Source organism: Ambystoma mexicanum, chromosome 9 (assembly GCF_040938575.1).
Source record: "Ambystoma mexicanum isolate Mex_15411 chromosome 9, UKY_AmexF1_1, whole genome shotgun sequence".
NCBI classification, from domain to species: Eukaryota; Metazoa; Chordata; class Amphibia; order Caudata; family Ambystomatidae; genus Ambystoma; species Ambystoma mexicanum.
Window position 1 is genome coordinate 958,350,351 of NC_090931.1, and position 19,747 is coordinate 958,370,097.

Below are 19,747 nucleotides of genomic sequence, written 5' to 3' on the forward strand. Positions count from 1 at the left end.
AGCGAATGACACTCAGCGAAAATGATTGCAATAAATGCAATGAGCCCTCTTCAGATGCCCAAGAGAGACTAGATGTTCATGCTGTAACACAAGATCAGTTTCACTCTTTCGGACTTTCTTAATCAGATGTTTTGTAATCTAGCCACCTCTTAGTTCTTCAAAGACGATCACGCATTTTGTACACAAAACTGAGCACCTCTTATACCAGGGGTAGGTAGCATACGTTGCCACATTTGCTAATTCTTCCTTCACATTTGCGATATTGGGGTTCACTGCCGAAGCAGAGTGCAAATTGCGAAAATACTCTAGAAACCTGCATTCGGCCTGGATGCTAATATTTGGAACCCTGAACTCCAGCGCAAGGGGTGGTCCCGGGGTGCTGGCCAGCACGCCCAGCAACTTCCTCAAACAGATATATAATGTACGATCCAAAGAGGTGCAACCCACACTTCCCCAGATCTCACTGCCATACAATATGGCGGAATAAATCTTGGCTTCCAACACCTGAATACACTTCTCAAACCGAAACCCCACAGATTTTTGATACTCTCCTAATAACTCCCAGATTTGTCCTTAGGCAATTTTCTGCTGATGCTAAATGGGCAGACCACAGACAACTACTTGAGAATGTAACATCCAGATAGCAGTATGAGTCAGCCACAGATCACTTTACCGTATCAACGCACCAGTTTAACAAGTTACTTACCAACTGGTAACGTTCTTTCGACTGGATGTTCCTCCAACGTATTCCACATCTTTGACATGTAATGTTTTCAGCAGAGGGTGTCCTGCATCGCTGGCGTCGGGTCGATGTCCCTCGAAGGCCTTCGTCAAGGGCGACGTCACCGGATGTTATAAATAGTACGCACAGCGCCTGTAGCCTCACTATGTTTTTTTCCTCCAGAACGTGCGACATGCACATATCCAATGCCTGCTTGACTGCACATAGCCTTGCGGAAACAAGCTGCAATCGCATAGGAAATTCTCTAGAAGGGCAGGCTGGGAGGGCGATGTGGAATACGTTGGAGGAACATCCAGTTGAACTAACGTTACAAGTTGGTGGTAACCAGTTCTTCGAATGGATTGTGCCATCCAAAGTATTCCACATCTTTGACAGACTACCAAAGCAGTACCAGAAAATGGAGGCGGGAAAAGAATCGAGTACCCAATCAGATGGCAGAATAAAGAACCGCCTTACCAAAGGCCATATCTTGACCATGGAGTGTATCCAGGGAGTAATGTTTAACAAAGGCGTGGATAGAAGCCCATGTGGCTGAATCACAAATATTAATAAGAACTCCCCGCTGCAGGGCTGTGGAAGTAGCCACGCCCCTAGTGCAATGAGCTTGCAACCTTCAGGGTGGTCCTTGCCTGCCAATCTGTAACATTCCGTAATGGTGAGGATAATCCACCTGGACCAGGTCTGTTTGGACACAGCCTGGCCCAATCGGTGTGCAGCATACCCCACAAAGAGGGACATCCTGGAAATATAAAAGCTCAGAGCTCTCCTAGGGTCCAACCTAAGGAGACGCTCCTCTTCCTTACCAGAATGAGGAGGATAGAAAGAAGGAAGAACCACTTACTGGCTTATTGAAATTCAGACACAGCCTTGGGTAGAAAGGAAGGACATACCCCCTCAGTACAACCCTATCCTTGTGCAACACAGTAAAGGGCGGCTTAGATGAAAGTGCCTGCAATTCACTCACTCTGCAAGCGGAAGTAACCGCAACCAAGAACACTGTCTTGAAAGACAATAGTCTCAAAGGACAAGAGTGCAAAGGTTCAAATGGAGCACCCATCAGGAATTTCAAGACCAAATTCAGATCCCAAACCAGCACCTGGAATGAGGATGGCGGGAACACATTAGTGAGCCCTTTAAGAAATTGGGTAATCAAAGGAATCTTAAAGTAAAAACCTTCTTCAGACGAGCGCTTGTAGATAGACAGCGCTGCCAGGTAACCCGCCAGGTAACCCTTAATGGTACCTACTTGAAGGCCCCTGTGGACCAAAGAAAGCAAGAAAGACAGAACCACGGGAATGGAACACTGAAAAGGATCAACATTTTGTCCTCTGCACCAGTACAGGGATTTGGTTGTCGGCCAGATGGCCGAAAAGCAACACCTCCATCACGTCATCCAGGAGGCCCAATCCTTATATCTCAACCTTTCAGATACCAAGCGTGAAGGTTGCGAGTCTTGACCTCTGGATGCAGAACCCCACCCCGCGAGATCAGATACCCTTGGAAGGGAAGCCGGCGTGGAGGGCAGATGGACATTTCAAGAAGGTCCGGGTACCACGCTCTCCTGGCACAATCCGGAGCAATGAGGATCATGTGGAGTCCGAACCTCCAGAACCTCCTTAACACTTGAGGAATGACAGGGGCCGGAGGAAACGCAAGTGAGAATGACCAAATCCACCACAAATGCGTCTCCTAAGGCTCCTCTCGGAGGAAATTCCCTTGAGCAGAATCTCACACTTCCGGTTGGCACTGGTGGCGTAGAGATCCACTTGTGGGGTTCCCCAAAGGGCGAAGATCTCCAGAATGTCTTCCTGAGCCAACTCCAACTCGTGAGAGATTGTGCTCTGCCTGCTCGGAGCGTCCGCCGCCACATTGTCCTCTCCGGCCAGATGAACTGCTGAGAGTGAAATTTCCTGCTGGATTGCCCAGAACCAGAGCTGGGTTGCCTCTCTGCACAACAGGAGGACCCCCTAAACCCCCCCTTTTTTGTTGAGGTAATGCATGGCCACTGTGTTGTCCATCATGATCAGGACAATGTTCCCCCGCACAGACGGCAGAAAGGCCTTCAGGGCCTGCTGATGGCCCTCAGCTCTAACAGGTTGATGTGGAGTTTGGACTAGACGTAGACCAACTACCGCTGGCGGTCAAATCGGCATTAGCTCCCCATCCTGTGAGGGAAGCGTCCATCACTACAGTCACCTCTGGCCACGGTTCCCCTCGTTGGCCCACCACAGAAGATCCTGGGAGACCGAGAGTGGACTCTGAACGGGATCCGACATCTTGCCTGAGAATTGTGACCGCTGTATCTTGAGGACCCATTGCAGGGATCTCATCCTCAGCCTGGCCTCTGGCACCAGGAAAATGCAGGATGCCATAAGGCCGAGCAACCTTAAGAATTTGAAAGCCGGGAGACGCTGGCCATGTTGAAACTTGTCCAGCATCTGCACAATGTGATGAGCCCTCACCTTCGGAGGCGAGCACTTGCCCAAGGACGCGTCCAACACAGCCCCGATGTACTGGAGCTGTTGGGAAGGTGTCAGATGAGACTTCTTGAAATTGAGGGAGAAGCCCAGCTTGTGGAGGGAGCGGCAGGTGAGACCAAGCTGATTCAGAGCTTGCTCGGGAGAAAGTGCTCGGATCAGCCAGTCGTCCAGATAGCGGTAGACATGAATCCTCCTCGCCTAAAATACTCTGCCACCACCACCATGAGCTTGGTGAAGACCCTCGGGCAGAGGTCAATCCGAATGGCAGGACGTGAAACTGAAAGTGCAAGCTGCCAGCCGAAAACCTCAGGTACTTTGTGCTTTGGATGAATCGGCACATAAAGTAAGCATCCAGGAGGTGCAGAGACGCCAACCAATCCTGGAGACGAAGGGCTTGGAGTACTTGAGAAAAAGTGACCATCTTGAACTTGTCCTTGCTGAGAAGTTTGTTCAACCAACACAAGTCCAAGATGGGTCTCAATCCCCAGTCCTCCTTTGGAATAAAAAAATATGGGGCATACCAGCCCTTGTTCCTCTCCGCTACAGGCACCAGTTCTATAGCGCCTTTCTCCAGCAGGGTCAGGATTTCCTGCACAAGGAACGGATCTGGAAGCTTCAAAAAGAGATTCCCTGGTGACTTGTCGTGAGGCCGCTTTAGGAAGGGAAGGCAGTAGCATTGGGCTATGGTATGCAGAACCCATGCATCCGAAGTAATAGCTTGCCATTCGAGATGCAGAGACAGTCTGCCCCCAACCGGCGAACCATGGAACATGGCCTCATGACTGTTTTGGAACAGCTGCGTCATCGCCTGAAGGCAAAGAGCCAGCCACCTGAGCGGCTTTGGTACCCCCATTTCCCTGACCACCACGGGTACCTTTTCGTTGGCCCCTTTGACTGGCAGCTCCTCTCGTCCTACCAAAATAAGAGTAGTAATGAAAAGAACCTCCCCTCCACTGTTGTCCCCTGGGATGAAAAGGCGCAGGTTGACGTACAGCTGCGCTCAAAGATTTAGCCACAGCTTTGGAGGTCTGCAACCTCTCAAGGCTCTCGTCAGCCTTGCTGCCAAACAAATGAGTGCCATCAAAGGGCATGTTCAAAAGACGGGCTTGGACATCCAGAGAAAACCCCTGATTTCTGCAACACGCAAACCTGCGTACAACAGTGCTCGCAGCCATGGACCGGCTAACACGGTTGGCTGTGTCAAAGCCCAACTGAAGGGATTCACACATGGCATCCTCGCCATCCTGCACGAGAGCAAGGAACCCCCATCCCTTTCTTCCCCCTTCGGGAATATGCTCAGCCGCTAGAGAAACAATTCGACAGTGTGTGTGAAAATCTTGCTAAGGTACAAGTGGAGTTGGCAGACTTCAGCGCCATACTCCCCGCAGAAAACACCTTGCGTGCCCAACCATCGAAGCGTTTGTCGTCCCAATCAGGAGGGTACGCCGCCTGCCTCGAGGTGGCCGTAGCCGCCTGAACCACCAAACTCTCGGGAGTGGGGTGAGGGGATAGGTAGCTGGGGTCACTACTGGGAGGGCGGTATTTTTTAGTTAACGATTTGTTAACTGCCAGAAGAGTTTCCGGTGTCTGCCAAGCAGCCGCCACCCTTTTTTGCAAGGTCAAATGAAAAAGGTACCACCGGGTCAGAGGACGGATCTTGATCCAAAATATCCGTTAAATCATCCTGAATAAAAGCTTCAGGAGGATTGGACCAACCAAGATACTCAGTGAACCTAGCCATCAGTCTCCTGTAGGACGGCTCAGCATGAGCCCCAGGCTCAGGCCTGCCAAAATCCACCTCAGGAGAAGTGTCCGAGCCACTGGCATCATGAAGAGATTGCCTTAATTCTTCCAATTGACTGTCCCCAGAAAAGACAGGAGCCACATCAGGCTCAACAGGGTCAAAATCTAAATCTGACCTCTCCTCATCCTCCTAGATGTCATCCAGAGGGAGGTCAAGTTCTGCCTCGGGACAGAAGAGGGTCGGGATTCCTTAAAAGGCCTCACAGACTTGGAAGTAGCCTTCCTTGGAGGATCCACACACAGTACCAGGGACCTCCATCGGCAAATTGCAGCCAAAAGGCCCTGAAGGCGTTGAGGGTGCCGATGGCTTTGGCGTCGAGAGTGCCGACGGGTTCGGCGTAGACAACGGCACCGAGGGCTGGTGCGAAGGCAAAGCTTCGATGTCCATATCCGACAAACACAGCACCGGAGTCGACGCCGACCTCGAGCCCTTACCAGTTTTCTGCAGTCTCGCTGGGGACAAGGCCAGAGACCTAGAAGCACTTCTCTTGCGACCAACCATCCTCAGCCTTGTCCGAACGGGACCTTGAAGGTTCCCGATGAGAATCGTGCCGAGGACCAGAGCCCAAAGGCGCACGAGCCACGCATCGAGACCGTTCCTTGCCAGCTTCTTCTGAAAGCGCGGATGGAACTGTGCCCTGGGATTGGAAAATGCCAGCACCTGCTCCCTGAAGGCAGCCTATTCCTCTGGAGTGAAGGACTTAGTTGGACAAGCCACTTTCCTTGCGGCTCCATCCTCAGAGGACGGGGAAGGCGACCAGTAACAGCGCTTCCTGGAATGCCGAGACGAGGACGAAGAACCACTCCAGGACCGATATCCCCGGGACTCATTTGAACGCGGAGAGTCGCCCCTCAAATTGTTGGTGGACATCCTCTTTCAAGTTTTACCGACTTACCGGGTTTAGAATCCCTACCTACCTGAAGCTTCCCCTTACGCTCCCACAAGGCCTTGGCAGTCAGCGACTGGCATTTGGAACAGCCGTCGGTGTGAGGACTGTTAGCCACGCACCACAAACCAATGCGATGCAGGTCGGTAATCGACATCTAAGGTTTGCAGTCCCGGCAAGTCGGCGGTGTCGGAGGGGTCGAAGAAGACATTCACGAGGAATACACGAGGCGCGCAGAGTCTCCGAAGCAAACACATTTGCAGAAAAAACGGAACTGAGGCTACGGGCCCTGTGCGTCCTATTTATAACATCAGGTGACGTCGCCCTCGACATAGGCCTTCGAGGGACATCGATGCGACGCAGGACGCCCTTTGCCGAAAAAGATTCTGAAGTACACAACTGTGGACATTACATGTCAAAGATGTGGAATACATTGGAGGACACAATCAATTTGAAATAGGAGTTTTCTTTTTTCAACCCAAAAACAACGATATTAGTTTTCTTCAAGTTTAATTTCAGACCATTGTCTTTGAAATAATCTGATGCATAATTAAGACTATTAGCAAGTCCCTTTGCGGTGAGATCCAATGATATACCAGTCTGCATATAGCAGGGTAGGGTACATTACCCCATTTAGAGAAGGTGGAAAACAGCCTGGCAGACATGGAACCGACATAAAATCTGATAAAATAATCAACAGGAGTGGAGCCAGTGGGCAGCCCTGCCAGACACCTTTTTTGGAGAACACACTAGCACTGCCTCCGGGATTATCACTTACAGTGGCACTGGTGTCTCAATACAGATACAAAATCAGTTGTATTAGAAAGACAGGAACTCCCAATCTCTTAAATTTATTCCAGTATAGCGGGCAATCGAATGATTTGGCTAGATCTAGAAAGCCTGCATACACCACGCCACTCCTGATCTTCACATATGTATCTAAAATGGTTGAGAGGACATGGTCAGTTGTAGAAAAAACCCCTTCTAAATCCAGCCTGGTAGATAGGAAGTATGGTATGTTCCACCGCCCAAGTCTCTAAGCAGACAGTGAATATACATTTTCGAAATGCTGTCAAGTAATGAAATTGGGCGATAACAGTGCAGATCTAGCCTCAAGCCATTTTTAAAGATAGGTTTAATTAAACTCAGACCAAGACTGGGGAATAGTCATCGACATAGCAACTGAGCTGAAGAGTGTCAATAGAATCAGTGACCACCGTTCTGGGAACCACTTGCATACTTCTGGCCTGATGCAATCCGGCCCTGGTGCCTTACCAGTCTTGGTCCCAGAGATCACACACTCCACTTCCTCAATTGAGAACACGATGCCTGTACCCTCGTTCCCCAGGGGAGTAATTTTTACACAGTCTTCAAACATAATTGCCACAAAATGATCGGTTCATTCGACGTCTGATATTGGAGAGATCCTGCTTAACCTGCCGGCAACCATGGGACACTAGATTACAAAAACCCTTTACATCTCTGCCCGTATAGATGCTTCCAATCTTTCCCACTGCGACTCACAAAAGTTTTTTCTTTAGCTTCAAAAGCTTCTTATAATCGCACTTAGCCATATGCCTGGTCTCAGCTGTAGCAATTTTGTTCTGGCTACTGTCCACAAAGCAAACTTAGCTCTGCAGCACTCTGCTTCAAACCATGGTGTGTCATTTCGTGGCCCGACTGCCTCCTTGACTGATCAGCCAATACATGATTTCCAGCATACCTACACATTTCGGAGATAAAAGCCACCAATTTCTCGCCAGCCAATACATTGGCCATCGGATCCTTTGCAGATATTTGAGAGAAAGTTACTTCTAACCAGCTGCACATTATCCAGAATCTCAACCAATTTTACTTTAGACAGTTTTCTAAAGTGGTAACCGGAGAGACAATTTTCATCCAAGAGTGTGCTCAACAGGCAGCGACTCCTCCATATTCCACCCCAGAATTACAAGATCATGGTCGCTTTCTGGGCAGGGGCATACCTCAAAATGCTTCACCCTTCAAAAAGATTAGCAATCAAGCAATAGACAATTAGGGAGTTACTGCCAACACAGCTAAAGGTAAACTTCGGGGGACGAAGACTTGTCCTCCGCAGACCACCCATTTAATTCAACCATGGCGGTACCATTCAAGAAAGAGTCTAGTAGGATGCCACATGGATCACCAGGCATCAGATTTTTATTCCTCTTTGGGATCCCCGCTGCATCCTCTAGTAGCAGCCTCACAGAGGACATCCCCCAAACAGATAGTTTGGCATTAAAGTCACCTACCATGATCATGCTCGATTCTCTTAACTAAAGATCTGCCAGCCATCCATTGGGAGATGGAATATTACTTATATCCTCATTTGGGTGAAGATCGATATTCCCTATAAGGAGCTTGGAGTCTGCCTTATAGTCATCTGCAACGGATATCAGCAAAACTTGGTCTGACTTTGTGGCAATATGTAAGGGCCCCAACTTCCCTGTGCACCGTACCAGCGTGGCTAGGCCTTTGCAGAGTATGCCAGCACCTGCAGGGCTAGCCGGACAAACCGCTATCCAGTAGTATGGAAAATATTTCACCAGCAATTAATCATCGCACAGCTATGTCTCTTGAAAACACATTATGTCGAAGTTTCTTAGCCAATATAACCAATCGCTATCTTGTAGTTTGTTAGCCACCCGTTCCACATTCCAGCTTAGCAGACGTACAGCGAATACTTGAAAATTGGACAGATCATTCCCTCTACAATCAGTCATGCCAGTGCTAGTCACAGTATAGCTGGACCATACCAGACTGCTAAGTCTATAGGCTAATTGGCCTCCTGCTAAAATGACTGATGGGCTTAGTGTGTTGAACAAAGCTGTATACTGTCTCCTTGACTTGTCGTGAGATATTGGCCGCTGGAGGGTAAGGCAGAGTCAGTCTTGATTCTAGCTTTTCCCCAATTCAGATCTATAATAAAGACAGTCTGCAAAGCTAGAGAGAGCAGGAGGGTCTGATCCTATAGGGCTGGAAGCCGCAACCAGTTTTGAAACACCATTACTGACAAGCCAAGAGTCATACAGATGTCAAGAGTGAGGCCCTTGTATCCCTATAAACCTCAATACCTTTATCCGCCAGTACCTCACAGCAGTTTAAGATGCATGAACAGAGATGGGTATTTGCAAAAGAAAAACGGACATTACAACCCTTGCAATACATGCAATCCGAGAGAATACGCACACAGGGCAACAATTTAAAGGAGATGTAATTTACTCCAAGAACATCAGTCAGAGCTTTGACTAGCATTCTCTTATAGGAGTTCTTGTTTCCATGTGTTAAACCCTTGAAGCACAATATTAGATTGTTCTCTCTGCAGCCCAACAATGGGTCGACAGTTGAATGCAAGTCCCTGGGTTTCGAAGCCTACTGTAGCATTGCAAGTTGAGATATCAGTGAGTGTGTCCCACAGTTTGCAGACTGCTGTTCCAGTTTTGATGGAGGCAGCCAACAGCTGAGAGCTTGGAAGGGGAATAAGGGAAATACTTAGATGCCGCTGGATTCCGAGCAAACCCCCCTCCCCCTCCTCCATCCCCATTCTATTTAGAGAATGTTCTGGTTGTCTGACCAGAACAGGGACACGATGTTAGAAGGGCAGTACGTTTCGAAGGGCCATTTACTCTTATGTTCATCGTTGCGTATCCTGTTCCACGCTAGCATCAGGCTCAGGCAAAGACTCGGAACAGACTTTTTTTTTAAATTCCGCCATCATGTTGGTCAATGAGCAGATTATAAGCATTTGTCCATTTAAGCTAGGTCTTTTGACCTTAGCTACATGAGTGAGCACAGAGAGAGACTCAGATCATGGTAGGCATTTGTTCATCGATGTATGCAATTGGCCAGAAAGCTCTAGTTGCACAGAATTCTTTCCGGGCCATTTTCGATTAAGGAGTCCATCAGCTCATCATATGTCAGGGTGCGTGTCTATTGGTATAGACTGCGTTACAGACTTTACTGTGCACGTACCCAGGTAGTCCAGGTCCAGGTGTGACTAGCACCCCGCCTGCATGCTTTCACCAGGCAGATTAGATTGCATTGAATGCTGCAGCTGGGGCTGGGACTGGAGCGTGAGCTGGGCCCAAAAACGCTGCAAGATCGTCAAGAGCCCCCAATGTTAATTCCAAAGAGCGATCCACGATAACACTTGAAATGGTGGGAATGGACAGAAAAGATGCCCCGGGGGTGCCAATATCAGGAGAACCAAAGGGTGAGCCTCTGGGTAGCCGTGGAGAAAGGCGAGGGACTACAGGGCTAGCAAGTAGACGCACTAGGTCACTGACTGCCACTCGCTGACACTATAGACCGAGGTGCTTGACGCACAATTGTGTACCTACGGGTAGTTTCAAATGCTTTCCACCATCTGCAATTCACAGGACTTAATTTCACGTAAAATGGATTGATAGCAATCCATTAAGTTAGCTGCATTAACAGCATGAGGAATGAGTTGCCATGCCAGGGGCTGCTAGAGAAATGGTGGACCAATTCTGGATTTGCAGCTTCATAAATTGTGGTTAGTGATTGGTGTACTCCCGTTTTAGCCAGCATACGAACATAGGCGCAGAGACACAATGGTTATGGCCTCCGTTCGATGTATCATGTGAGCAAGTCCCTCGTTGCCAGACTGAGAGGGCACTCCCAATCACTGGTGTAATAGCAGGAGCAGTGGTGCCGGACATTCTACCGAGCACTCAGACGTGTCTTTAACCCTTCTTCATTTGCGTTACACCGTGGTGAATTTTTAATCCTGAGACATGACACCAAACATGGGACAACATGACCCCTACAGCCACGTTTTTCCCATGCTGAACAGCTTACAAGCTGCCCGAAAATATACCATGTATCAGTGTTGGTGTCAGTGCTGGTATGGGAGATGCTCACGCTGGTGCTGGAGTACCTCACACCCCCCACTCACCTCGTACCGAACACTGGTGCAGGCATTGGCGCCTGGCCGGAGTTATGTGCAACAGCTACCAGGTTCCGTTATGGCCTCGGGAGCCTCAGCCTCTCGCTACACCAGAGGGGCGGGGATGGAGGGGTCGCTCACTCGCAGCATACACCGACCACCAGAGGGCAAGCACCAGAGAAAAGTACCTCAGAGCGCACAGTGCAGAGTGCAAGTCAAGCCGCACCTCCAGTGACGCAGTAAGACAGAGGCTGCTTCAGACTTCGGTCTGCAAAAGGTTGGGAGTCGGCTCGGCCTTGCGGATTTGTCGTATCCCTCACCCTCCACTGGGGTACTCAAATCATTATCCTTGCTGCGCCTGCCCGTAGCCCACGCAGCTGTATCACTGATTGCTTCTCTGACCACTTCCTGGAGTACTCTACCCGTTAGCCCAGTCTGGGTTTTGAGCTTGCTCAGCCCACTTGGTCAGTTGGATTTCTCACAACCCGAACAGCCAAATCGCCCCCCCGACCACCTCCCCTTCTGGGTTATTCTTACCTTCAGCCCTGAATGGGTACGGTCGCAGCCTCACAGTCTTACAACTGCTTCTCTGCTGCAGCGTACCTGTGCTACAGTGGCACTGTTCTGCAGTAAAGGCAATGGTTCTAGCCTTTGCAATTCCACATTCGTGCTTCTGCTACTGAGCATCTTGTCTGCTCTTCTGAAGTGCCGCTTCTGTCTCTTGGAGTTGGCAGAACAGGAGGACAGTGCGTCCGGTGTTATGTTTTTTTAGTGGTTCCCATCTGCTCGGGAGTCTATACCTGTCTCGAGCGGCAGCACTCTGTGGGCTGTCATCAGGATCCTGCGTCCATGCCAGCTGCTGATCCTCTCCTTCTCGATTAGCATGCTGCTGTATTTAGGTTCCTCCCTAGAACAGAGGACAAGATTCCATTGGTCCGGAGTTTCACCAATAGGCGGTAACCGGTATTGGTCTGAAACCAAGCTATCCACCTTAAAGGCGCCCTGGTAATGGATAACCCTGGTCAGTTCCCATATAATATATGTTTGGGACTTTGTAATACGGGGAGGTGAAGGGAATCACTACTTGGGAATTCCTTGTTCCTTGTCCCCAGAGGGAGAGGGGGGTGAGGGCCACCCCAATGGGATCCTGCATGTCCTGTCCCCCCCCCATAGTGAGGCTGTTGCGTAGCAGGCACACATCGCTTGTCCCAAAAGAGTGGCTCCCCCCGTTGGGATAAGGGATGAACTCCCTGGATTTGTCACAAGACGCAAAATATCCCTACTGTATTGCTCTGTAAGGTGAAGAGTTCAAGTTTAAAACCAACAATTACAAAAATTAGAAAATAGATCCCTGCACTGATGGCCACAGGGGATCATCGGTGCCCTCAAAAAAAGGGCAGCTTAGCAAGGCGAGTAAAAAGACTTACATCTCTCTAAAAGTCAGACCAGGTACAAAAACAGCAAAATGTTAGTGGGGGTTTCCATAGATGCATACGGATGGAAAGCAGCATTTAGAAAATCCATCCCAACACTATGCAACCTATTTTCTTTTTTTTATAGTGAATTAGCCATATAGAAAACGAACAAAGCAAGTAAAACAGTAGATGGCTTTTAACACTGAAGATATAGAGATTGAAGAGAAATGTTCAATTGGACCAACACAATAAAAACTTAGTAAAGCAAAAATAAAATAATAAAACATGAAAGAAAAAAATAAAGTGTAAAAAAGCACAGTAAAAAAGGAAAAACCACAATTCTATCATATACATGTAAAAAGAAAACAGAATTGCACATAATGCAACAGTCTAAACCAACATGCCCGCACTGCATCAATACTCAACTGCCTGATACGAGGTAATATTGGTTTAAAAAATCTATTCTGCATAGTACAAAAATCCAACAAAGTTAGAAGTGAAATGCTCAAACGTGGCAGAAAATTAAGCTATGTACTTCAAACTCAACATTTAAAATAATATATTACCTTCACTGAAGTCACCACCTTGGACCATGAAGTCTTTGACAACTCTGTGAAACAGACAGCTCTTATAATGCAATGGCTTCTGGGTACTCTTTCCCACACCCTTTTCACCTGGAAGGAGGGTAAAAACATGAAATGGTAATTAGTTGATAGCAATTGTTCACAATATATAAAGGTCATGCAGATTAAGTATGTGGAGACAAATTAATATTTTGGAAAAGAGAAAGTCAATAAAAGTAGATGACCTAGTAGAATTTCAGGTAATAAAAAAAAAAAGTTACTCACCATAGTGACAGTTACACATAGCCGCCCCCTACTTTCCTCTGTACTCTTGGGCATTCACATCCATGGGGAACAGGGCCAGAGACATTTTCCAGCAGAATATGTATCACGAATGTACACATGCATGGCACTATGCCCCGGCTTGCACTGTGAAGTTATCATGAAGTAGACAGACAACTGAATAAAGTTAGGGCTAGAAACGTATTAAATAAAAAGGCGGTTTGGTAATTGGCCTAACTTGCCCCCTGCTAAGGTGGGATTTCCCAACCTAAATTAAACCAATGACTGTCCATGTCAGGAGGTCTAAAGCAAATGTCTGTCTGGGCCCAAAACCTACACTTGCCCTCACATCTAATATACAATGTTTAGGGATGTCAGCTTCAAAATGAAAAGCGTTCACATAAAAGTTCAGAGCTTCTTCCAGCTCTCGGTTTTAAAGGGGGTTTTCCCTTCCCCAAGATTCACGTTACAAAAAGGAGGGGTTCCCTTCCCCAAGCTTTCAAGACTGTCAATGTTCCTAAACAACAATTCCTTTGGATACCTCCCAGGTCTTCTGGCTTGGTTGCCTTTCACCAATTTCCTAGAGTTCAGTTCCTTAATTTCAAATTACACAAGTTTCCCTTTATATTCAATCACAAGCTTTTCATTAAGTGGGTGTATTCGGTCTAGGCGCAGTTGTCGGACCACAAGGTCCACCCATTACAGGTCACACAACCGACACACCTTACTTGCCTCTTCTTCACAGGCACGCTGCCACTGTTTCAGTTCACAGTGGTACTTGACTTATTCTTATTTCACATCCTCTTGATGCTTTGTGACCGCTTGTTTGGCCACCATTCACTTGATGCACTTTCAAATATTCTCAGGGCTTTTGCCACTGCTTGTTCCTTCAATTTACACATTTTCAAATATTCTTGTGTTGCTCTTCAATGCTGGTTCCCTCAGATTACACAGCTCCTTTTTAACAGGGAATTGCTCCAAATCACTTTCAATCCAATCGGTATTCAAAACAACTTCCTTTCATTTAATCAGTCACTTTGTGTCAACCAACATCAAATTCCCAGTTTACGCTCCTGCTGGGAACTTGTACCCCTTTTCCTGGGTGTAGTCACAAGTTTAAATATTATAATTTCTCTGGCCTTGTCGTCATTTCATCTATTTTTACAATTCGGTATTTCCCAAATCCTTCATTCGGTTTTCTCAGTTTTGTGATATCCGAATGATCAAAAAGCATTTAGCTCAAACTTAACATGCATTCATATTTCCCCAAATGGTCTTTCGCTCACTCGCGAGTGCCCCGACCTGCAGCAACCATGCATTCTGCACCACAGTGTCCCGGAGTCACTTAGGCTTCTCTGACTCACTGGTTAGGCTGTCTCTAGGTGCTTTTATACGCGGCGGCTGGCTCAATGTGGCAGTCGCTGCTCCCAGCTTGGCGTGCCTCTCCTCCAGGTTCTCTGCTGCCTCTGTTCTACGGAGAGGGAGTCTCTGAGTCCAGGAGATATGCAGACCAGCTCTGCTACCAGAGACCTTTTCAGTGCTCCCGCCACAATCCGCTGCAATGACTTTGCAGCTCATAGGTGCTTCAGGCACGTTTCTTCCTGGCTTCACCTCCATCTCTCGTGCAAGCGTTCCACTTTACACTGGCCTGAGGTGCAGGTTATGTTTTTTCACTCACAACGATCTTGGTACTCGGCATCCCTCTTCCTTGCCCCAGTACCAGAGTGGTGTCTGTGTGTGTATGAGTTAATAAAGGGAGAATATATGGCTCTGGTTTGTCGATCTCATCCCAGTACCTGAATGGTGTTTTCAGGGAGATCGTCTATCAAAATAACAGGGAAGGGTCCGGTAGTACCCTACAAAGGCCTGGGGGAAATGGTGTCTCACCCAAGGGTGCCTCATCCCAAAGTCTCCTCCACCTAGATCTTCCCTCGCATATCCACCCCCAGGGTCAGGATTTGATAGGTGATGGCCTTTCCCTGGCCACATTGGAGGAGGATATGTTGGGGAAAGAAGTGAGGAGGTCCTCAGATTCCTCACAGCACCCACCTAGATCTTCCCAGTCAGCACCATTCCATCCAATCGGGCCGTACCCGATTAATAATTGAAGATTAAGAAATTGATGTTCCTATATGGAGTTAAAATTTGAGTGAATACTGCTAGGAAATAAACAATTGGTCTGGAATAACTGTGTGGAAGGTAGTGAATCTTATAGCGTGATTAAGACCACAGGTGAAACAAATGTCATTCAATTTTTGTGTTTTACCAATACACAAGTGATTTTATTTTTATTAAGGAAGAGTTTAACAATTGTGATATGCAATATGTTGTATTAATAAAACTATTATCTATAACATTTTCAGCATTGCAAAATAAACCTTTACATACTGATGCTCTGATTTTAGCCAGGAAGGTGGGATGACATATGGAGGAGGGAGTAACAGTCAGTACGGTTACTTAATCGTACGTCCCATGCAACAACTTCTTTATACTCTTTGGAGTCTACTAAGCAAAAACACAGGAGGGGTGGATAACCCAACTGATCTGGCCTTACAAGTAGTGAAGCACTGCCTGGCCAATCGATGTGTCGGCCTGAGAGCTAGCATCAATGTAGTAGTGTATGCAAAAGGCAGCAAGCAAGGCTCAGGTTGCCTCCCTGGCTATGACGTTGCAAGGTATGTTTCTCAGAAAGGCCACGGAGGCCACTTTGGGCCTCACAGCATGCAAGCCTCTTGGAGGAGAGGAATTGTGGATTCTGCATTCCTCCACAATGCAGCAGACTATTCAGCAAATAGGTGTCTCCTTGGACGCCAACAAACTGTGGGAAATGCCACCATACAACACAAACGAGAGCTTTGAAGAGCCAAAAGCTGTAGTCCTGTTCAGATCAAATGTCAGGGTTTGACTTGCATCCAAGCAACGAAGAGCCCTCTCTGCCTGCGACGAAGAGTTAGGCTCAACGGTACAAGCAGACCACCAGGTATAAGGCCTCCTTCATATACCAGGGATGGGTCGGGTCTTCAAGACACTTTACAAAATTGTGCAGGCCTTGAACGTGCTTTACGCGGTTGCTCAGCTTTGTGGTTTGTTTTCCACTCCCCTTGCCTCTACCCATGTTAATTTATGTTGGGTGATTACCTTTGGTAGTGGGCCAACATATAGACAGCAAAGAGTGCTTTCATAGACATTACGGTTTGTACAATCAGATTATTTTTGATACTGTGTATTACTCCCCATGTACCTATTTCATACAGATTGTTATATGGGATACTTAAATATATATTTTTCAGTATATCAGTGATGTATTTTCCAGGGGTGTGTGGACCAATTGTACCTTTGTGACAAACTGCTACCCCCATCTGAGAGTTCTGCCTTGTCTCTCTGTCCCAGTCACCTACCTTAACAGAGGTTGGCTTTCTTTTGGCAGGTGTGTTACCCTCATAAAGATCAGTGGTTATAGTGCCATCAGAGGGTGGTACAAAACCTCACTTAAAAACAGTTTGTTACTGTGCAGGGTATTCGGGTCGCGTACTCTAGCGCAATCACAGTTGGTTGTCTTGGTTCCCCTGGAGACTTCTGGCAGTTGGCTGGGGCACACAGAATCAGACCCATGACGAAGAAGAGACCCTCACATATTGCCCTGGCCCTGGGCAAGGTCAGGAGGCACTCAGCATCAGGACAGTGAGACTTTGAACATACAACAGGCTCCTGTTCTTGTAAATATCAGCTCAGCAGGGTTCCAACATTGCAGTACAGCCCGAAAGACCACGCACCGAAAGTTCTAGCCATTAGGCCACAAGAAAGTTCTTGCAGCGGACAAATCTGGATCCGTGGGTTGCAGATCAAATATAAAGATGCATGTTCCAACAGTACTGGAAGGTTGAAGAACCATGAGCAGGACAAAGCGATTAGTGAAACCATGGTGAACTGTTTTTGATGTTCACATGCCTGCACGGCCAACTGAGGAGGAGCCGAATGGCTGTAGTGGCAAGTTATCATTTTATTTGGTCGCCGTCTCAAAATATTTTTTTAATTTAAGCTTTTTAAAAGACACATTTGCATGGAAATTAAGTAACTATGGAAATAAATTCTGTAATTTACTTGTGTTAAATCACAAAAGTGAGGTGGTCTTCACTTGTATATCACTGTCCTATAACACTAAAAGGGAATGATTCAGAGGTCTCCCCTGTCGAACAGAAGGCCTAGACTTGCGACCAGAGAGTTGACTCAGCGGATGCTGGTTCCTGCAGCAGTTCTCCAGAGTCCCTGGGTCGTACTCTTCGAATCTTCATCGGTGTCCTTAGCCCTCCAATAAAGGGAGCATGCAACACTCAAACTTGAAGAGGGTTGTCCAATAGTGAACAGGAAGTCTCCCATAATCTGCCCAGCAACAACCATGGCACTGGAGGAATGCGGAGTGGGGTAGAGAACCTCCATCAAACTTCCTGCACTTCACACAGAAATGAGATTCTTTGAGGGGTTTGTGAAGAAACTCGCCCAGGTACATGAAGAGAGGACTCTCCGGAGCCCTGACAGAGGGGTGGCAGGCCTTTGGAAACACTGAGGAGGGCTGGTTAGGAGGCCCTGGAGTGGGTGGGTCGTTTGGGAACCCAAGAGCTCATCAGGTATGCTCCCAGAGTGCACGCAGCAGGGGAAAAAAAAAAGGGAGCAGCCTCGCTTATGCGGCTGGCCTCAGACTACATAGCCCCTCCCAAGCACTGCTGCACGCAGACGAGAATCCCGGCTTCTTGGAGGCCCGGTTTTGACTGGCTCAGTTGTTACATGACATCTAGTGGAGCTGCAGAGATGTGTTTGGAATGAGTTTTTGAAATCCTTATGGTGTCTTTCGGGGTCTAGTTTAGCTTCTCTTGATGACCCCCTGGAGTTCAATTAAAGTTGTCGCCAGTTTACCCTGGCTGGAGCGAGCAAGCACCATGGCAAATACACCAAAGGGCAGTAAACACGTGGACATTGCCACGATGCTTCAACTCCCCGACAAAGCTAAAAAGGCAGAGACTATTTCGGCACAGGTTCATGCTTCCGATACTTACCAGGGTCTACCCTCAGCTCTTCACCAAGGCTGACCTTCATGACATGCTCAGCAAAATTAAGCAAAAGATACACAACAGCACAGCAGAATTATTGCACAATATTTCAGCGCTATAGAAGTGCATGCTGGAAGCTTAAAGCAGGGTCAACGATACGGCAACAACAATATGTGAAGAGGGCTTTGTAGTTGCTGAATGGACACATAAAATCGAGGTGTCGGAGGCACACTGTGAAGACCAGGAGGACGACACCAAGAAAGGCTACCACATAAATAATATACGCATTCAAGGGTTTCCAAAGGGAGGGAAGGCGGGGGGATGGTGAGGGGGCTGCTTCTGAAAGTAAATCAGTCTCTCCTGCACAATCCCCGACTCCCACCAGAATCCTCTGTGGAATTGGGTGGAGCCCATCACACAAGGCCTAGGGGCTCTTCACCAGACATTTTAACCCGGGTAAACTTTTTTTTAAAAACATTTTTATTGAATATTTAAACAAACAATACAAACCAAGCTTGCAGTGTATACAATAACATTTCGATTATACATATTCAATCATGTTCACTGCCTCCCTTTTCCCACCCCCCGTTGCGGGCCTACTTTTACTAATGTTCTATTCCTGCATCTTGTGATGGGGCATTCCTTTCCGTGAGATCCGATGGGTCTTGCATTGACCCAAATAGTTCTGCTATCAGTAGTTTCCAGGCCATCAGGGTCTCAGTTTCCTCCTCCCCCCCCCCCCAGCACTGCTAGCTTCTTGCCATACCATGGTTTCCGCCTCCGCCCATTTATGCAGGTCTTTTTACCATACTTCCAATCATGGTTTGTGGCACGTCTTCCACCCCATTGCAATTCTCCTCTTTGCAAGCACATATGCCAGATCTTTCAGTTTGCTTACATGCCTAGGTTTCCGTGGCCTAGGGAACTCCCCTAACAAGCAGGCCCACACAGTATCCACCACGATCTCGATATCCTTTTCTGCTAGTTTATGTGCAACCTCACCCCAGAAGCACTCAATAACCGGGCATGACCAAAACATATGCACCATGCCCACGTTCTCCTCATCACACTTAGGGCATGCCGGTCGTCCTGCATTCTTGAACTTGGCTATCCTCTGGGGTGTCAGATACGCCCTGTGTGTAATATACAATTGCATTTGCTTAAGTCTTGCGTTCCTCGACACCTTCTTGCGATACCCTTGGACACTTTCCCACATCCCGTCCTCCATGGTTGTTCCTACTACCTCCTCCCATTCTAGTCTCAATTGCACCGCCTCCTTTCCCACTTTGGACATCATCATCTCGTATATTCTAGATATCTCGTGTCGCCTCTCTGCTATGTCATATATTATGTCTATAGAAGCATCTGGTTCTTCCTCAAGCACCAGTTCGGACCACGTTCTCTTAATCTTTCGCACAAGTCTATGGTACGTGATATACCGGCCAGTGTGTAACCCAGTTTCTGTCCCCAACTCCCCAAAATCGGTTATGGTCCCCTCCCGCCAAATATCCCCCATTGTCGCTATACCAGCCGGCTCCCAGTGGTTTCTAATTATCATCCTTAGCTGCTCTTCTCCACCCGTCAGTGCAACCAGTGGTAC

General features: G+C 47.7%; 1 protein-coding gene across 1 annotated transcript in view; it reads right to left on the reverse strand.

The window, feature by feature from the left end:
* PPIG (peptidylprolyl isomerase G) overlaps positions 1 to 19,747 on the reverse strand; it is a 776,344-nt gene that overhangs the window by 661,117 nt on the left and 95,480 nt on the right. The window contains exon 5 of the mRNA XM_069616162.1: positions 12,824 to 12,931. Coding sequence (XP_069472263.1) covers positions 12,824 to 12,931 — 108 coding nt within the window. The remainder of the gene's footprint in view (positions 1 to 12,823; positions 12,932 to 19,747) is intronic.